Source organism: Penicillium cosmopolitanum, assembly GCF_028827165.1.
Source record: "Penicillium cosmopolitanum strain IBT 29677 chromosome Unknown utg000004l:1.0-4361866.0:1.0-4365735.0, whole genome shotgun sequence".
Lineage (NCBI taxonomy): Eukaryota > Fungi > Ascomycota > Eurotiomycetes > Eurotiales > Aspergillaceae > Penicillium > Penicillium cosmopolitanum.
Genome location: NW_026622674.1, coordinates 2,649,580 through 2,666,751, shown reverse-complemented (window position 1 = coordinate 2,666,751; position 17,172 = coordinate 2,649,580). Strand labels below are relative to the sequence as shown.

The window sequence follows — 17,172 nt, the reverse complement described above, 5'->3', positions numbered from 1 at the left end:
GGAAGTTTCAGACGAAGCCAACTGCCTAGATAGGATAGTAAGGTTGAGGGCCTGAGGGGAAGAAGAGAACCCAGGTAAGGCACCAAAAACGCCACCACCAAATTGTCGGACCAGACCTCATAACCTTGGGGGAAAGGACCCCGGACCCAAATAATCCACTGACAAATCCCAAGCGAACCAAGTCCAGCCCGGCCTGTCTCGTTGTCTGCCCCGAGTGGATCGGGCCATTGGATGTCGTTGCCCCTGGTCCGAGATTCGATGATTGGCTGATCGCTCTCGCTGCAGGGGATCTCATATGGAAATTAGCTTTCTAGAGTCTTGACTGGCCTTGAAGAAAATATCTCAAGAATTGAAAGGAGGTGCCGTATTGGTGACTAATTTTACGCACGGTTGAGCCTCTTCCAAGGTTGAGCTATAGCCTAGAGTACTACTAGCATGCTTGTATACCTAGTCGTTATACCTAGTATGGCAGTTATACGAGATGCACTGGGGCAGATACGAAAAGAAACAACGCCATTTTGACAATCGATTTGTCAAGTATATGCAGACTCAGGCGTACATAGTTCCAGAAGGATCGCAACACGGGACCAGATGAGGAAAAACAAGCGAAATCAAAGATGCGGATAGCTGCATATGCGTGGTGGCTTTTCAACGGCCACGATTGGAGAAGTCGAGGCCAAAGCGCTTATCACGCCATGCCATCCCCTTACTAATTCATTTATCAGCAGCATCCCTGCAGTATAGTATCACGCTACCTATGATCCATTAGGATGTGCCACGAGATAGACATCAAGAGAGGCCATGGGATGGCCTGGATTTGGACCTGGCCGAGGCACCCCAGATCAAATAATCAGAATATCGACATTATTTAAGACGGCATGAACCATACTCGTAGACCCAGAGCTGAATGGGCCGATCGGCAATAAACGTACTATAGGTCATCAGGGATCAATCAGGCCACCCCCACCACAATGGGAGCCTCGAGCTCGAGCTGAGCCCAGGATAAGAGGCGAGGGGCCAAACCAATGATCTGCAAGGATACGTGCACGGGGTTCCGATCGCATCAATTCCACTTAACGGGTGAGTGGGGGTTGCTGCATCATTTGGACCAGTGCCGGGGCAGTGTCAGGTAATGCCAACCTTAAGGAACCATGGTGGATGAGCGGCGCGTCGTATCTCGGGGCTCCACCAGAGCCAGACCCAGCACAGTTTTAAAGTTGTGATTGCTCTGCAGCAAGTCTCGATGCGGAGTGGTCCGTGCGGGAGCTGCAACCTTAACCCCGCAATTTGTAGCTGTGCTTTTGTAGAGAAAGATGGTAGATGGTGGATGGGTGAAGGGTCTGGACTTGATATTCTCCATATAACCATAGACTGAATACCTGCTATAGGCAGGATATGACAGCAGAGAGCAACCGCCACAAAATAGCATCAGTGGGTAGTTTCCAAGGATTGTGATTAATAGTTCATGGTTGGTAGTTGTACAACTGAGGTAAACCCGTAAGCAAGCAGCACAACAATTCCTGTCCTCCCTCCAATCCCTGCCGATCAATCGCGCCTCGACCCAGCAACCCGGTTCCAAAACGCCTCTTCCAGCCTCATCTCCAATTAGCAATGCAAGGTACTCAGCTACCCGCCCGCATATGCATATGGAATCAGCCAGCTGACACCCACAAACAGAGAATGGCGCCGGGCAACAAAACTCAGCCTCACCAGAAATTGGGGTTTATACCTCCGAAGGATGAGCTAGTTACTAACTAGTTCCCTACGAGTAGGCAGTGTGAGTCCCGTGTTCTGCACAGTTACGAAACATGGTCCAAGCGTCCCCCTTTTAACTGTCCGTAGTTGTGTATCTCCTTCTCTCAAGGAAATCATTCCCCGAGCAGCCAAGCCAGCCTAGTCCAGTCGTGCTCTAGTATTATTTCTTAAATTGCCCTCATATTTGCATCCCCCCCCCGGTACGAACTCACGGACTCCGAAAATAAAAAAGAACAGCAAAAAAGAACGGGGAAGACAAGCCGAAACCCTCAATTGGAAAAGGGAAAGTAGGCATCCCCCTGCCCCCCTTTAATGAGTGATCCTCTCGCTCTCGCTCTACTCGTAACTATGTACGAGTATCCTGCACCTATTAGCGCAAATTATCGGTGCTGAAGACCACTGAACTCCGAAACTCAACTCAAGTTTGACAAAGCCCCGAACGAATGCGAGACCGCGATTTCGATTACTTCGCTTTCGCAAAAGGGTTCTACCGTACGAATATTGAAGAGGCCTTCAGCCCATCCACCCCATGAAATCATTTATCATTTTCTTTCCAAGGTTCCTAGCACGAGCTGAATCGGGCTAAAGCACGCGTGCAAGGCCAAGGCTAAGGCTAGCCACGCCCTGTTTCCATTCATTCCTCGCACTCCCCCCCTCCTTTCTGCTGTCTACGCCCCGAATTCGCCGTTAGTTAATCTTCCGACCCAATCAGTTCGCTAGACCTGCCCCCCCAAGCGTGAGGGGTGAAATGCACTGTGATGTCAGGCGGGGGTGGGGAAAATTTCGTGTGGAATTAATTTTAATCTAAACTTTTGTCGATCAAACGACTTTGGATTGGATCCGGTCGGTCGGGGTATAGTTACGGCCAACACTGATAGTGCCCCGTGTGTGCGTGTGGGTTGTCCACTACCCACTAGTTAGTTGCCCACTACCTACGGAGTACTGCCCGGTTCTTTGTATCAGGGATAGGAATTAATCTGCAGTGTCCGAGTACGAGTATTCGTACGAGTACAGTAGTTAAGCGAAGCGAAGCGAAGGGCAAGGGTAAAGGTGGGGATGATGCATGGATGGAATGGAGGTGGAGAAAGGCTCCGTCTGCTCCGCTCGCATCCTCGCCAACAATTTACAATCCACTATATTCAGGTTTGTGATGTGATGTGATGGGTGTTACTTGGGTCTAGCCAGTCATATTCGATGCGGGCGAAAGCTCCAAAGTTTGACGTATGTAGAGGTGAGCGAAATTGGGTACAGCGAAACGGAGGACGAGGACGAGAGAGGGAGCTTCTACCGTAGCTGCCAATGTCTGTATAGCTGGCACGGCCACGGCCACGGCCCGTTGAAAGGTGCGGGGCAGTAGAGCTGGGTTGAGTTCAATGGGAATCATCAGGTGGAGTTGCGTGGATCCCTCGCTTCAAGGAAATCAGAGGATTACAGGACTGGGATGGGCATAGTATGCTGGTTGTTTGAAGGTTGAGACGCCGGAAAGGGGGGTGTTGTGGAGGCGTTGATTGTTTTCGGCGGAGGAATGCAACGATCGCTTTTTTTTCTTTTTTTTTCTATTTCCTTTTTTTTCCACGGGCTCCACTATAGGTACTTACTTACTACGGATCTATGGTTCTTCGCTTGTGGTCTGGATACTATGGTAGGGTTCGCCTGCAATGGTAGGGACCAAGGATTGTGAGGGAAAAAAGGGTTTTGTTTGTAAAAAGAGGGTGCGAGGGGGGAATACTCGGAGAGAGAAGATATTTTTCACAATGTAATGAATTGAAATGATTCGTTTCTTCGTGACAGTGGAAATAGCAAACGTGGATCCCCTGTGCAATCAATCTACCTGGAACGACAGGGAACCAGGCAAGAAACTCAGTCTGTACAGTGGGACACTAATTCCAAATTTCAAAACCAAAACCAACCCCGATCCAATCAACCAGAAAACGCCATGGGCCACACAGCACCAAGAAGACATTGTGACAGGAAAAATAAAACTGAATAGAAGAATAGAAAAGCTATAATACAAGAGCAGTGTACAAGCCAACGCCAGTCATGTACAGGGGGGTGTCGGCGAAGGATAACAGGCCCTGGGAATCAAGAAAGGACAAGAGAAGATAAAGGCAAGACAGAAGAAGAAGGTAGAAGGTAGAAGCAGAAGTGTGTGGCATAGGATCAGCAAGTCACCGTACCAAACTCGTCCAGGGCAACGAACTCGTCGAACCCAAAGGGCTCCCGGTCCGATGGAGACGAGGTGCCTAGTCCCAAAGCGAACTGGCTGAACTCATTATAGTCCGGATCTAACTCCTCGTGGGAAAAGACCGTCTCTCCATCCTTAGTAGTGGGCATGGTAGCAGGCATCACGCCAATGGTAGTAGGCGAGAGGGGGGTATTTGGAGTTGGGCAGAAATCCGGGGTGGACTGAGACTCGGCGGAAAGGGCCTCGATCTTCGGCGAGCTGGTATTAGATGGACCCATATGGGCGAGGTGGGTGCCTTGAGTGAGAAGTTGCAGGTTGTGGAAGTTATTCGTGGGATGGGACGAGCCGCGAGAGTGGCCCAATCCGCTGGGACCAGAAATGGAGGCGGCAGGGGCTTGCTGTGCAGCAGCCGGGTGCACTGGGAGTTCTGGGGCAGAAGCAAGACGATCTCTGAACTGGCGCATTTGGTTTGCCGGATTGGAGGGCATCTGCGCTTGCTGCATCATTTGCTGCTGCCACATGTACACGGCCTGGCTGTCTGTCGGGGTTTGGTTGGGTGTCGGAACTTGCTGGGGTAGCCCGTTAGGGGTGGGAACTTGATGGGGCATAGCTGCCCATTGCATTTGTGTTGGCCAGGTTGGAACTTGATTTTGCTGAGCGACGTAAGCTGGGATCTGCGCCGAGGGGGTTGCGGTTGTTGCAGATGCAACCATGTTGGAATAAGCCGAGCCGTCCGAGCCGTCCATGCAGCTCATATACGACTGGGCATTGGGGTCGTAGTTTGCCGAGGGCGACATCATATAGCCATCGCTATTCGTCATGGGGCTAGTCAAGGAGTTCGAATCCATGCCGTGGGGAAAGGGAGACCGTAGATTAGAAAGATCCAGGCTCATCTTGCGCGAAGAGCCAGAGCCACCGTCGACCGAGGCACGGGGAGTGATGCTCGCTCGTCGACTAGCAATGGAAGAGGATGAGCTACTGTTGGCTCGGGCAGCAAAAGCAGCTAGTAAATGACGGTGGAACTGCTCTTCAATTTGCAGGTTCTGTGCTTGCAGCATGCGGATGCGTTTCTCTTGGTAGCGCTCATCGATTTCCTCATACATGGCTTCTTTCTCGACGATCTCCTTGGTGATATGGAAGGCCTTGCCCGTGCGCTTTTTATGCAGCATGGAAGCACGGTTGGCAGATTCCAGACGAGCATCTAAGCTGCGATCCTTGCGGCGTGAGGCAGCAATAAAGGCTCTGGGAAGGGTGTTAGCGACATATTCAAGTAGGAGTAAGAAGGAAATATAGCGAGGAATATAGCGAGAAATAGGTAGAACAAACCTCTCCTGATTCTCCTCCCGAGATCGGGGATAGGAGTGATATCCTGATCTAGATCCAGTGCGCCCATTATCGAAGAAGGTATACTGGGTTGATGGGGGTGGGTTGTATACAACAAAGTGAGAAGTATACTTGGGGTAACGTGAAGAAGGTGTAAAATGGGGCGAGGGACAATTAAATAGAAAGTATTTGAGTTTTGAGTTTTCCCGACTGGAGGGGGGAAGAGAGAGAGAGAGAGAGAGAGATAAAAAGCTGTCAGGTCTCTAGTGTCCCCTAGTCTCCTCTCTGGGTCCTCTCTGGGTCCTCTCTGGGTCCTCTCTGGTCCCCTCTATCCCCCTCCCTGTAGAGCTTTGCTGGACAGAACCATGGGACCCGCAGCGATCGCAGGTATCCAAGGGAACCAGTTTGGGTCGACCGCGAAGAGAAAAGTCTCCTTTGCCCTGCGACCCATGGATCTGACTTTGGCACGGCGAGTCCGTTCGAAAGCGCCACAGCCCGATACGATGATTATGGAGTCTGGATAAGAGGCTTCGGTTCCTATGGTTTTTCCCCCCCAAGGCTGCTGACGACCAGTGGATTCGCCCCCGGAGAAATCTTCCCGGGTTACTGCAGAAAAAAAAGGACGTGAGATTCTGCAGCCTCTTTGGCCCATAGCTGGAAAGAAGAAAAGTGCAGCACCCAGCAGCGCCATTTGGGTGCTGCGTTGGGCCTAGACCGGTGGATGTGATGCAGTGGGGAAAAGTTGCTTTACCCTTTTCCCTCCCCCCCCCGCGATGCGACTGTACCCAGCACTCCTTAATGCGGACAGGGCCACTCGAGATGCTATTTGGGATGGTTGGGGATTCTCGATCATGGTCGATTCTATAGCGTAGCATATGGTCACGCGCAGTTGCATACACAGTTTGGTTCCTGCAGCAATTTCTACTTTATGTGCCCATAGAGAACCCAAGACTGGTAGTGGGATTGTGGGGATAACGGCGATCGTCGTACTTGTGAGCTCAGATTTATCTGGGGCGGAAATACACCATCGTGCTATCGAGCGAGCCTATCATGAAAATGAAATGAAAATGACCGGGGGATTGGTTGCGATATGCTCCGTACTCCGTACTCCGTGCGCTGTGCGCCGTACACTGCGCCTAAGACCGGAGAATTCCCTCTAAACGAAGATAACCAAATAAACGCGAAATGCCCTCATAATTGGCGAATCTCAATCCTAGTTTAGAAGGTGATACACTTCTTGTTTCACAACTGCCTATTTGATTCTGCAGAGTCCAGCCACCTGTCTAAAAGGCCATGGCGCCCACGCGGGATGCCATCGTTGCCACCCCCAGCCCAGAGGCCTAGGCCTGCCCAGCGATAAGTAGGCTATATTATGTACTAGTATGTACTTGGAGTACTCTGTAGACGCCAATTCTACGGCCGAACCCTTACCCCTTCGAGCGATAGGGCCCTGCCTCGCCACCCGGTTGTACCTTCACATGCTCTAGAGCATGGAAGCCATATCCCGTCCAGTCGGGAAAAGTCCTCGGGAAAGTCCATTGCCCCCTTTTCACGAACTTGAAAGAAATTGGGGAAATAGAGGCGCCGATTTAGCCAAAATTGCAGATACTGCTTCGCTCCAGTCTAGGGTAACACTAGTACTTCCGCCTAAAAGGCCGGTTTAGACGTTGCACGAACAGTGGGGACGGAGTTGGAAAGATCGACATATCCACCACCTTAGGGTCAGATTGGCCTCGCACTAAGAGACACTAAAGCACATCCCTACGTAAATGTTTTCCGATCGAATCTGAGGCTGAGTAGAGTACGGATAGTCTCGTCCGAATTATTCGGTCCTTGCAATTCTTTCTCAACAAGGCAGGTAAGGGTATCGGGTTTATGCGCAACCCCATCCCATATTCCAGTGAACTTTGGTGGAGTCGGGGAGTCATCGGCGGCTAACTATCGCATTGCATGCCTCTGTAAACGCTGTGCATGCCTGTATGTATGCAGTGCAATGCTTTGCTTTGCTTGAATCAGGGTATATGTGCCCGTTCCGCTGATCTCCGCTGCTCTGATCGATGTGATGTGGTGTGGTGTGATCTGATCTGATCCGATCTGATCTCAAAATACGGCCTCGGGCTTGACCAATCTCTGACAAAGGTAGAACATGACGCCAGTAGAGCCCGACGCATTGGATCTGATCCCTGTCTGACCAACCGGGTACACCGCTCGACTATGTATCCTGAAAGCCTGATAGGGTACCTTTCGCAGAGGTCATGGGTAAAGACAGTAACAGGGTCCATCCCGAGGACTGAGATCATACTGTTTCCTCGCTCGGGGGTAGGAATAGGAAACCTACACGAGGAGTGCCGGATCGGCAGGATCGACAGTGCATCTTGCTTGGAACGGCACTTCGTTCCTGGGGTATTTAACTGCGAGACATGATGTGGATTGTGATGCGCGAGGATCTCCGTTCGATCAGATCTGGAGTTGAGTTTTGAGCTTGAGTTGAGTTGAGTTTGTTTCGCGGGTGATCTGCATCTGAGACGGTTGTGTTGGGAAGGAGGGGCGAATGGAAAGGTTCAAGTCGTCACTTCAAGTTCCAACCTCGGCATTGGCATTGGCATTCTCTATGGCTGGCAGCGAGACTCGGGAGTTGAACATGACAGCGGCATCTGGGGGTGGCATTGGTGGCATTGATTGGATTCAAGTCCCACTGGCGTACTTCTAAAGGATTCATACTACTAGTCTGCTTCAATTCCAAAGGGGACAAATAGGCTGAATTTGTATCGCATATGCGCAGATCTTTATAAACAAGCATGAAGAGGGGACGCTAAGTTTTCAATCAAGAGAACAGACATCAGAGCAGAGACGAGCAGAGTAGAGTAGTTTAGTTCAGGGTGGTGTAGGGCAGCAAAGTGTGATCCGATCTCGAGGTCCATGCGACCCCGATCGGCCGGGCGGCTTTGCATAGCCTCAGCCTGGCATCAGACCATTACTCGTAGCCTGGGTGACCCTTGGACCCAATCCCTCGGGAACGCGTGTCAACAAAGTGAGCACCTTCACTTCTCTCCGTCATTTCTCCGCGGGCCTCCTAGTTCACGCCAAGGGCCGGTACCATCCCCTGTTCCTCCCGAGCCTCACCTCCAACCTTGTAGGCGACCTTGAACCGAATTTTCACCGAGTTACCCTTGCCCGAGTCAACTCCGTCCAAAACCATCTCCTGGGATACACCTTGCTGTTGCTGTGGCGCAATGTCTCGGCCAGTCTGTGGCTTGAGGTGAAGGGTATAGGCCTGTTTATTGTTTGTTAGTGCCAGAAAAGACTCATAGAACGAGGAGTGGCTTACCTTTTCCACGGCAACCTGGAAATGAAGATCTCCAATAGGCTGGCTGTTAGGGTTGGAGAAGAGGGCTTTGACGAAGATCTGGCGAGGGTAGGCCGGCACTCGCTGGACGAGGAAGTCAACACGAAGTTGGGTGCTCAACACTTGTACTTGGTTCTTGGTTGGTAAGACGTTGCTGGTGGGTAGTGAAGATGCAAAGTCCCATTCATCATCCTCAGCGGCGGGCGCTGGTGCCTGTGGAGGCGATGTTGTACCGCCGGCCAAGTCTAGCAAGGACGACGATACAGGGGACTGGCTTTGGACAGGCGGTTGGAATGCACCACTGGTCGGGCGAGGACTAGCAGACATCAACGATGCAAAGGGATCGGCAGCTTGGGGCGGGGTGGCTGTCTGTCGAACCTGTGGTGATGGCCCCGGGGCCGGCGTAGAAGACTGGGAAGCAGGCCGTGAAGAGTTCAAGGATGCAAGGATATCATAGTTAGGCTTGAATCCAGCAGGTGCCTGCGGGGGAGGTGTTGGCGATGCGGCCTGGGGAGATGGGCCAGCTGACATTTGGGGAAATCCCACTGCTTTACATTAGTCTTTGATGCCGGGTGACCTCTCCCATAGAGATTCGTGACTTACCAGGGCCTCCCAAAGAAATACCTCCACCAGCAACAGGGCCCTGTTCTCCCAGGGACAGTCCAAGCAAATCATTCTCCAGCGCGCTGCCACCGCTCTGGGACGGTCCAGCAGCAGCGCCATTAGTGGGCTCAGGTACGGGCTCAGGGTCGAAATCGATCAGCGAGAGCTCATTGTTGGCATTCTTCGAAACACCAGTAGTGGTACCGAGAGTACCCTTGGGAATCTTTGACGCCGCATCCAGGTCACCCTTCTTGACCAACTTATATCGCTCAATAGTACGGTGTATGCTGTCGTTGATTTCGAGCAGTTTATGAACGGCTTCAGGGTCGTCCGATTCCTCTTCGCACATTTTCTGGATCTTAGGGTGTGCACTTTGAAGCGCATTTGCAAGCTCCTGGTAAACAACTTAGTCAGTAAACAGGCCAATCCCCACAGTTTTTGTTTCAATACCAACCTCAAATACATCACCTTCAGGTGGCCCTTCCCCAGATTGTTGGCTTTGCAGCATTTCCTCGAGAATTTTAGCCTTCTGTTGCACTCTTGACACTTCTTCGGCTGCCTTCGCGCGGTAGTCCGTTTTGTGTCGGTTGTCGAATCCCGCCATGACCTTCATCAACCGGTTGGCTTCTTGCAGGTCCGCCGGGGTTCCCCTTCGAATAAGCTCCTGAAGCTTCGCGGACTGTGCTTCCTTCTCTTCCTCTTCCATCTCGTCGGCGGATCGAAGATTCTGACCCAGTTGTTAGCAGCAATCAAACAGGCGACATAGAATAAACACATACGTCACTCGGGTTCAAGACCGCCGCATCTTCACGGCGAACCTCTGGGAATGCGTAACCCTTGTAGAGAAGCAGTCGATGCATATCCCTGATAAATCCTAGGTCCTCCTTATAGCGCGATGTTTGGCATATAGTCTGGCGCCATTCCTCAATCGACTCCAAGATGCGATGCTGGACCCGCGAGGGCCGCATAGGTGGTCGCTCAGGGAATCTCCGAACCAATTCATTGAGGAACTCTTTTGTACTGATCTGGAGGTGGAAGGGGTATCCGCAGTTCTTCACACATATGTCTAGAAGCTAATTGAAGCCAATGTCAGCCATGCCCGCGCCAGCTGTCATCTCTCGGTTCGTAGTCACATACCGCCAACGCCAGCAACGCGACATTCTGGTTCCGGTTATTGATAAGGTGAACGATATCGACGGCGGATTCGCGAGGGCTGATAGAAGAGGTAATTAGCATTGCGCGACCTGGGCGATGGCCCCGGGGGCTGCCTGACGGAGGGGTACTGACGCATTGCCTTTCTTGGAGTTGATCAGATCCGCAACTTCCAGGTTCAGGGCGAGGTTGGGCTCATAATTTTGCGGGTCGCAGGCATTACCTATAGTCAATAATATATTAACAGTCTGCTCATATTTGGTCTGAGCAACCAATGATCCAGTGGCTCAACTCACGGATTGCCCGCTGCAGTGGTGATAACCCCGGCTCAGCATAGACACCGAAACGGTCTCTCGCCGCCATACGTGCGGATGCAGCCTCCAGGGTGACGGTGGGGGAGTGAATTAAGGAAATCAAGGGGGAGTATATGAGAAGAGAGAAGGACCAAGAGGTGGTTGTGTGGAGGATTCGATGTGGGAAGAAACGGCTGCCCCCAACCTTGGCGGAGTTGTAGATGGAAGAGAGACGAGCGGGCGGAGCAACTTGCACGTGTGGCGCTTGTGCTTGTGCTTCAACGGGATTTTTTTCCCTTTCTCCAACTCAACCCCGCAAAGCTCCTAACGTTCTTCTTTTCTACGCATTAAAGGCCTTGCCCTTTGAATTCAAAATGGTTCGCCATAAAAAAGAAAACTTTTCGAGAGGTGGCAAGAAGTTCTCCAACCCCCGCTCTCGACCGGTGCCCCGCGGTGATGATGGTGAGGAGGGTGCAGTCTCGGCGCGACCTGAGTTCAAAGCTGCATGCTGGGATATGGGACACTGCGATCCCAAGCGATGCTCGGGGAAACGTTTGATGAAGCTGGGATTGATGCGCGATCTACACATTGGCCAGCGCCACCCCGGTGTGATTGTTTCGTATGTCCACCAGCTCGCGCACGATTATTTGGCGCAATGCATTCGCTAATACACTAGTATTTAGACCCAATGCGAAAAAGATTATCTCTCCGGCTGATCGAGAGCTCATGGAGCAACATGGTGCTGCGGTAGTGGAGTGCTCGTGGGTTCGAGTCAAGGAAGTCCCTTGGTCGCGCATTGGCGGCAAATGCGAAAGACTGCGTATGTGATCTTGATGTACATGACTGGATGACCATATCACTTACATATCTATGGGGTGTCTACAGTACCCTATCTGATCGCAGCCAACACTGTCAACTACGGAAAGCCATGGAGATTGAACTGCGTCGAAGCGCTCGCCGCCTGTTTCTTCATTTGCGGTCACGAAGAGTGGGCGCAGCAGGTCCTCAAACCCTTCCGATATGGCGAGGCCTTTCTGGAGATCAATTCCGAACTTTTGAAACGCTATGCCGCATGCAGCTCGGAAGAAGACGTGAAGAGGACTGAGGAGGAATGGCTAGCCAAGATCGAACAAGAATACGAAGACAGCCGTGCCGAAGGTACCAACGATATCTGGACCACTGGAAATACCAACCGACTACCGGCCAGACATGGCTCCGACGACGAAGATGATGATGATAGTGAAGATGGAAGCGAAGAGGAAAACGAAAGCGAAGAGGAACAGGAAGACAAAGACCCGTTCGCAATCTCCGACGATTCTGAAGAAGAGGATCAGATGGCCGAAATCCGACAAAAGATTCTCAACTCCAAGTCGTTCCAGAACCCCTCCGCATCTGATAAGCCACAACCCGAAAAGATTGCGGCTCCGGAAAAGCCTTTGTATGTGGATTCTGATGCAGAGTCTGGTTCGGCCGGAAGCGAGGACGAAGACTTTGACAATATCATTAACGCGACCACAGTGACTGATCGCACCGGTATCAAGGAGATCCAGCGTCGACGGGGACAAGAAACAGTCAGCGCCTCATTCTCACGGGCTGAAATCTCGGCACCCAAGAGATGGTGATGGCAAGGAGGTATAATGAAATCACTCGACATTGTTTTACTTTGAGCACAGCCTCTTCTTCTCGGGGTGTGCTATCTCAACTTCAGACCCAGGTTTATATGCAATATATACACTCACAGAGCCACTAGTGCTTTTCACGAGACGAGGAAGAACAATGCCAACTCCTACCATCATGAAATATGAAAATTGATGCGTTTATGAACACTCGACGGGCAAGGCGTTATGATATATTTGATCTATCATCCAGAGAGAAATGCTTCAGGACGGGACAAAATCGGTTCATGAACAGGCATTTCCATGGAGAACTCAATAAAAAACTTTTTGATCAATCGCCTTCTTATCTTGCGGCAAAATAGATCTTACAATTGGAGCAGTCTGAACTCTCCGTTTTCGTTAAATCATTGCGCAAATCTGCTTTCCTTTCCACCCAGCTGATACTTTGGTATCTTTGACACCTAGTGCAATCCACTCCTCGATGTCTTGGCCATGCATGCGTCAGGGAATGTGCCGTCGTGTTGCAAATAAGTGGGTTCGCATCGTTGTAGCTAGGCAGTGCGATTGGCCGCCGATGTTGGGCTTCATTTATGAGTGGGTATCTGCCCCGGCGTCTGGGTCTGAGGGGAATTGTTGGGATGATTGTCGAAGGCATAGTGGGTTTGCCTATACGAGTAATGGCTTTTCAAATTCAGAATTTGAAGTGAAGTGAGACCCTTCTTCGAGAACAGCCGGCGTCAAAGAAAGGCTTTTTACGCTGTAGTAGAGCGGCAAATGGCAGATAGAAGGCAAATGAGCGAAAGAAGAAAATGCAAGACTACATATAGCATTCTAGTTCTCATTATCAGTTAAAGGGATAGAGACTATTGCCACGGTGCGTCATTAAGGTGGTGGTTGGTATGTAGTTCCTTACGAACCGGAGATGCAAGGGTGGCACCAGTTGAGTGGCTAGGGTTGAGTTGCCGCAAGGTAAGTAGCAAGCCACAAATGTTCCAGTATAAAACCCTTAGTTCTCAGATTTGCTATCCACAATGTTTCAGCTTGTTCTGAGTGCATGTGGTCCGTGATAGTTATTCCGTACGGAGTACATCGAACCCATTTGTCAAAAAAGGGGGTTTTATCCACCACGTCTACTCCATACTGGCTATAGCCATATGCGATCAAACTAGACGATTCACAACCTTGACAGCTAACGATTTGTTAAACACTTTCCCTCCAAGGCTATGGCGTGGTAAGTAATTGACAGAACTCTCCGAGTCGGTGGAGCTTCCTTCCCAGACAAGTTCAAATCTCGGCATAAGTGCAATGCTCACTATCAATGACGCAAATATAGACATCAACCTATGACTCAATTAGGCAAACAAATATATGGAAGCTCTGGACCAGCCCGTATACTCGTATTGAATACCTAGGTACTACTGTAGAAACTTAGCCAGTTGGGCAAAACCTCGGGTCCGCTACGGGGAAGAGAAGAACCTTCCGTGCCTTGGCAGGCCGACTATACCGATAGTATGTAATCCCGACGGCCCCGCCCGAGTGAACCGATATATTCAAGTTGGACAAATCATGAGGGCCATAAAACGAAGCGTTTGTGGGTCTTGCGGATGTATCAACACTGCCAGAATGCGTAGTAATCGGAATAGCAATCGGCATAAAGGCTTGGCACCTGCACCGCTGCGGTAGAAGTGGTCCTCAGGAACATGATTTGATCAATTATAGATCAGATATTGCACGCGCGTAAGTAATCTCCAGCATAAGGTTCCTTGGAGGCGTGCAGATCATCCTTTGTGGACGCGTAGGATGGCTCCAATTGCGAATTCGGTTGCATTCCATGTCGGCGGAATAACCACAATCAATATTATAAAAGTCACCTTACCCCGAGCTTCAATGTTATTTCTATTCAATTCATCTTAAATCCAAAAGCTAAGACTGTATTATAAGTTGCCTTTGCCTTTTTGTCTGTTTGTTTCTTTTCATTTCCGCTATGCATATGAACTTCCTTCTATTGGCCAGTACGGCAATGACTGTGCTGGCCCATCCTGGTCATCATGAGCCTGAATCACGCGCTACAATTCAGCGTCGAAGCCATCTTGGGAGGCGCTGCGCAGATCATGTTGCCACATTTAACAAGCGTCGCATAAATAAACGCTCACTGACCAAACGCTGGGAGGGAAACCACAACACCACTTTCGAGATCCAGACCGAAGCTCCGTACTATGAGAACATTCAGAATGATACCTGCGTTCTCGCCCCAGAAGTGACTCGTGGACCTTACGTCTGGCCTCGATCTCAGACTTTGCGCCAAGATATGACAGAAGATCAGATCGGGATCCCACTGTGGCTCGACATTGGTGTTTTGGATATGAACACCTGCGAACCGCTTCCCAATGCGCTGGTTGATTTCTGGCACTGCAATGCCACTGGATCTTATTCTTCCTTCACTGGCCTGTCGCCTAATACCCCCTTCGAGGAGCTTCTCTCGAGCATGGATATTTCCGACTTTGAAACCGGCGTCACGGATCTGCACACCGACGACTCAACCTGGTTGCGTGGAATGTGGCCTACAGATGCGCATGGCATGATGGAGATGAAGACCATATTCCCCGGTAAGGATTAAATCCGCGTTGCCCTATAGGTGTATAGGAGTCAATCACTGATACATTTGTTAGGTTTCTATGTCGAACGCGCTATCCACATTCACGCCCAAGTCCATACCGATTGGACGACTCGAGAGAACGGCACTATTGTCGCAAGCAACACCGTCAGCACTGGTCAGCTATACTTCGCAGAGGAGCTTGAGGAGAAAATTATGGCATTGGAGCCTTATGTCTCCCACACCCAGATCAACCGCACCACCAATGCCAAGGATACCCTTATCTCTGGCAGCTTCGAGGATGGATATAGCCCTATTATATCTGTTGTCCCTGCCGACGGTAAGGATATCAAGAATGGTATGATCGGTTACATCACCATCGGTGTCGATACTTCTGCTATCGAAAACTTCAAGAAATAAAGGTCTTGACTTCAACGAGCCGATGTTGAGGTTGACGGTAGATTTCTAACTGTCAAGTTGTGTACACTCGTGACCTGTATAGATTTCTTTTAGACTAGACTACAATAAACAATGCAGCGATGCCTATGACGCATTTCTCGCTTCCAATTTAGTGACAAACAATTCAATTATGTAAAAGAACAGAATAATATCTACAGTGAGTAGCTCAGGCATTTAAAAGTCCTGATCTTCCATCCCAAGCCCATCAACAAAGTCATAAAGCTCGCTGGGGTCTTCAAAAACCGTCCATACATCACTCGGAACATCCTTGAAAGCCTCCTCAAACCTCTCGGGTTTGTTCTTCTCCTCCATATTGGAAACATTTGTAACCTTTCGGATTGCAATCGCATGGATCCACCCGGGATAGCGTTGGTAGATTTCCGCATAAGCCTCTGGATCCTTCTGGGTCGAATCGCCAATGCAAAGCACGCGACGAAGCGGGAACCACCGATGAATCTTCTCCATCCGATCAACCTTGTACTCTTGCGTTTTCTCGGTAAAGGACCTGATGAATCCGCCAACGTCCATCCACGAGTAGTCTCGCAGAATAAGCGTACCAAGCGCATAATGCTCATGGAGGAACGAGTGCAGGAATGGGTAGAGATTGTAAGGCGATGCGGACAGGTAGAACCAAGCCGGATTCAACTCGGCTTGCACGTGTCGATAGAACTCCGGCATACCGGCGATAGGTAGAGGCTCCTCGGCGAAGGTGGTTCGCAGAATTCCTGTCGTCTCCATCGTCATGGTACGTTTGATTGTGTCATCAATGTCCGAGATCACCATCCAGCCCTCCGGGCAGCGAATCTAGTCTCTGCTTTGGCAGCAGGGAGCTTGAAGCCATGGATATGTGGGGAAATAACCGTGCCATCCTGGACGCCACCTGCGCCTAGGTCAATAATCTGGCTGATGATGCCATTTCTATCGGAAGGGCCGATCGGGTGCGTTTGCAGTGCGCCATTCACTTTAGCTTCCACGGTCAGGGTTTTCGCTGGTGAGACCTGGTCGAGGAAGGGCTGCACGCGCTGCTTGATACGCTCGTGCGCTTCCTTGTCGCGGCCCATCTCACCATCCAAACCGATATGATCGGCGATAGCCGCGATCCACTTGCCGGCATCCTTGCGACCATCCTTCTCGAAGATGCAGGCGACGACCTCAGCTTGCCATGATGAAGATGGGGAGTTATCGCCCTCTACGACGGGTTGGTAGGCCGTGTTGTCGTATAACCACACGGTGTGTTGATGTGGGTCCGCAGCTTTCGCGAGGGGATTCTTCGAGCCCAGAAATGAGGAAAAGAAATTCAAAAAAGCCGATCCTCGACGCTCAAGGTGAGGCGTGGGTTCAGCTCCATCACTCTCGTGTTTGGAGTCTGGGGCCGGAGACCCTTGGTCGTGGGCCATGGTCGCGTTGTCCAGCCCCGTGTGTGGTCCAAACCGGGTAAAGATGAAAGTTGGATCAGGATGAATGGAGTGAATTTGATTCTTGAATACCTCAAAGTGTAAAAGCCAGACTCGGGAAGCTTGCAAGTGCCGAAAGTATCGAGAGTGCTGTGCACATGGGCGAAGGGCATGGGCCATCAGGGGAAACGGCGCTGATCATATAGCGCGGACGATCTGCTCTTAGCGGCGACGGGCTCCAATCCTCCCCTCCTCATCTGATCGCAGTTCCCCCCGTGTTGGGGCTGTGAACAGGCGCTCCTCATGCCCATGCCCCATGCCCCGGTGACTGGTGACTGATGATCATCATTTAGTCAAGTCAGACGAATCGCGCAAGAAACCTCTTTCTAGGTTCAGCCCGTACCCTGCAGGGGCCGAGCGGAAGTGGTCAACTACATCCAAGTTGAGAAGAGA

General features: G+C 50.9%; 5 protein-coding genes across 5 annotated transcripts; 2 read left to right on the top strand and 3 right to left on the bottom strand.

Annotated features, from left to right (window-relative positions):
• Positions 1-3,915: 3,915 nt before the first annotated feature.
• N7509_002392 (uncharacterized protein) lies at positions 3,916-5,333 on the bottom strand (the record flags this gene model as incomplete). Its single annotated transcript, XM_056627029.1, has 2 exons — positions 3,916-5,180; positions 5,267-5,333. 2 exons carry the CDS (start codon positions 5,331-5,333, stop codon positions 3,916-3,918), a joined length of 1,332 nt encoding a protein of 443 aa, XP_056492824.1.
• Positions 5,334-8,336: 3,003 nt separating this feature from the next.
• On the bottom strand, positions 8,337-10,727 carry N7509_002391 (VHS domain protein; the record flags this gene model as incomplete). Its single annotated transcript, XM_056627028.1, has 8 exons — positions 8,337-8,537; positions 8,592-9,154; positions 9,213-9,606; positions 9,667-9,939; positions 9,992-10,285; positions 10,350-10,425; positions 10,500-10,587; positions 10,661-10,727. 8 exons carry the CDS (start codon positions 10,725-10,727, stop codon positions 8,337-8,339), a joined length of 1,956 nt encoding a protein of 651 aa, XP_056492823.1.
• Positions 10,728-11,031: 304 nt separating this feature from the next.
• On the top strand, positions 11,032-12,279 carry N7509_002390 (ribosome biogenesis TSR3 family protein; the record flags this gene model as incomplete). Its single annotated transcript, XM_056627027.1, has 3 exons — positions 11,032-11,276; positions 11,341-11,477; positions 11,543-12,279. The coding sequence occupies 3 exons, from the start codon at positions 11,032-11,034 to the stop codon at positions 12,277-12,279; spliced, it is 1,119 nt and encodes a 372-aa protein (XP_056492822.1).
• Positions 12,280-14,257: 1,978 nt separating this feature from the next.
• Positions 14,258-15,286, top strand: N7509_002389 (intradiol ring-cleavage dioxygenase; the record flags this gene model as incomplete). The annotated part of the gene is made up of 2 exons (XM_056627026.1): positions 14,258-14,879; positions 14,943-15,286. 2 exons carry the CDS (start codon positions 14,258-14,260, stop codon positions 15,284-15,286), a joined length of 966 nt encoding a protein of 321 aa, XP_056492821.1.
• Positions 15,287-15,499: 213 nt separating this feature from the next.
• N7509_002388 (phosphatidate phosphatase App1 family protein) lies at positions 15,500-16,722 on the bottom strand (the record flags this gene model as incomplete). Its single annotated transcript, XM_056627025.1, has 2 exons — positions 15,500-16,129; positions 16,186-16,722. 2 exons carry the CDS (start codon positions 16,720-16,722, stop codon positions 15,500-15,502), a joined length of 1,167 nt encoding a protein of 388 aa, XP_056492820.1.
• Between the last annotated feature and the right edge of the window lie 450 nt (positions 16,723-17,172).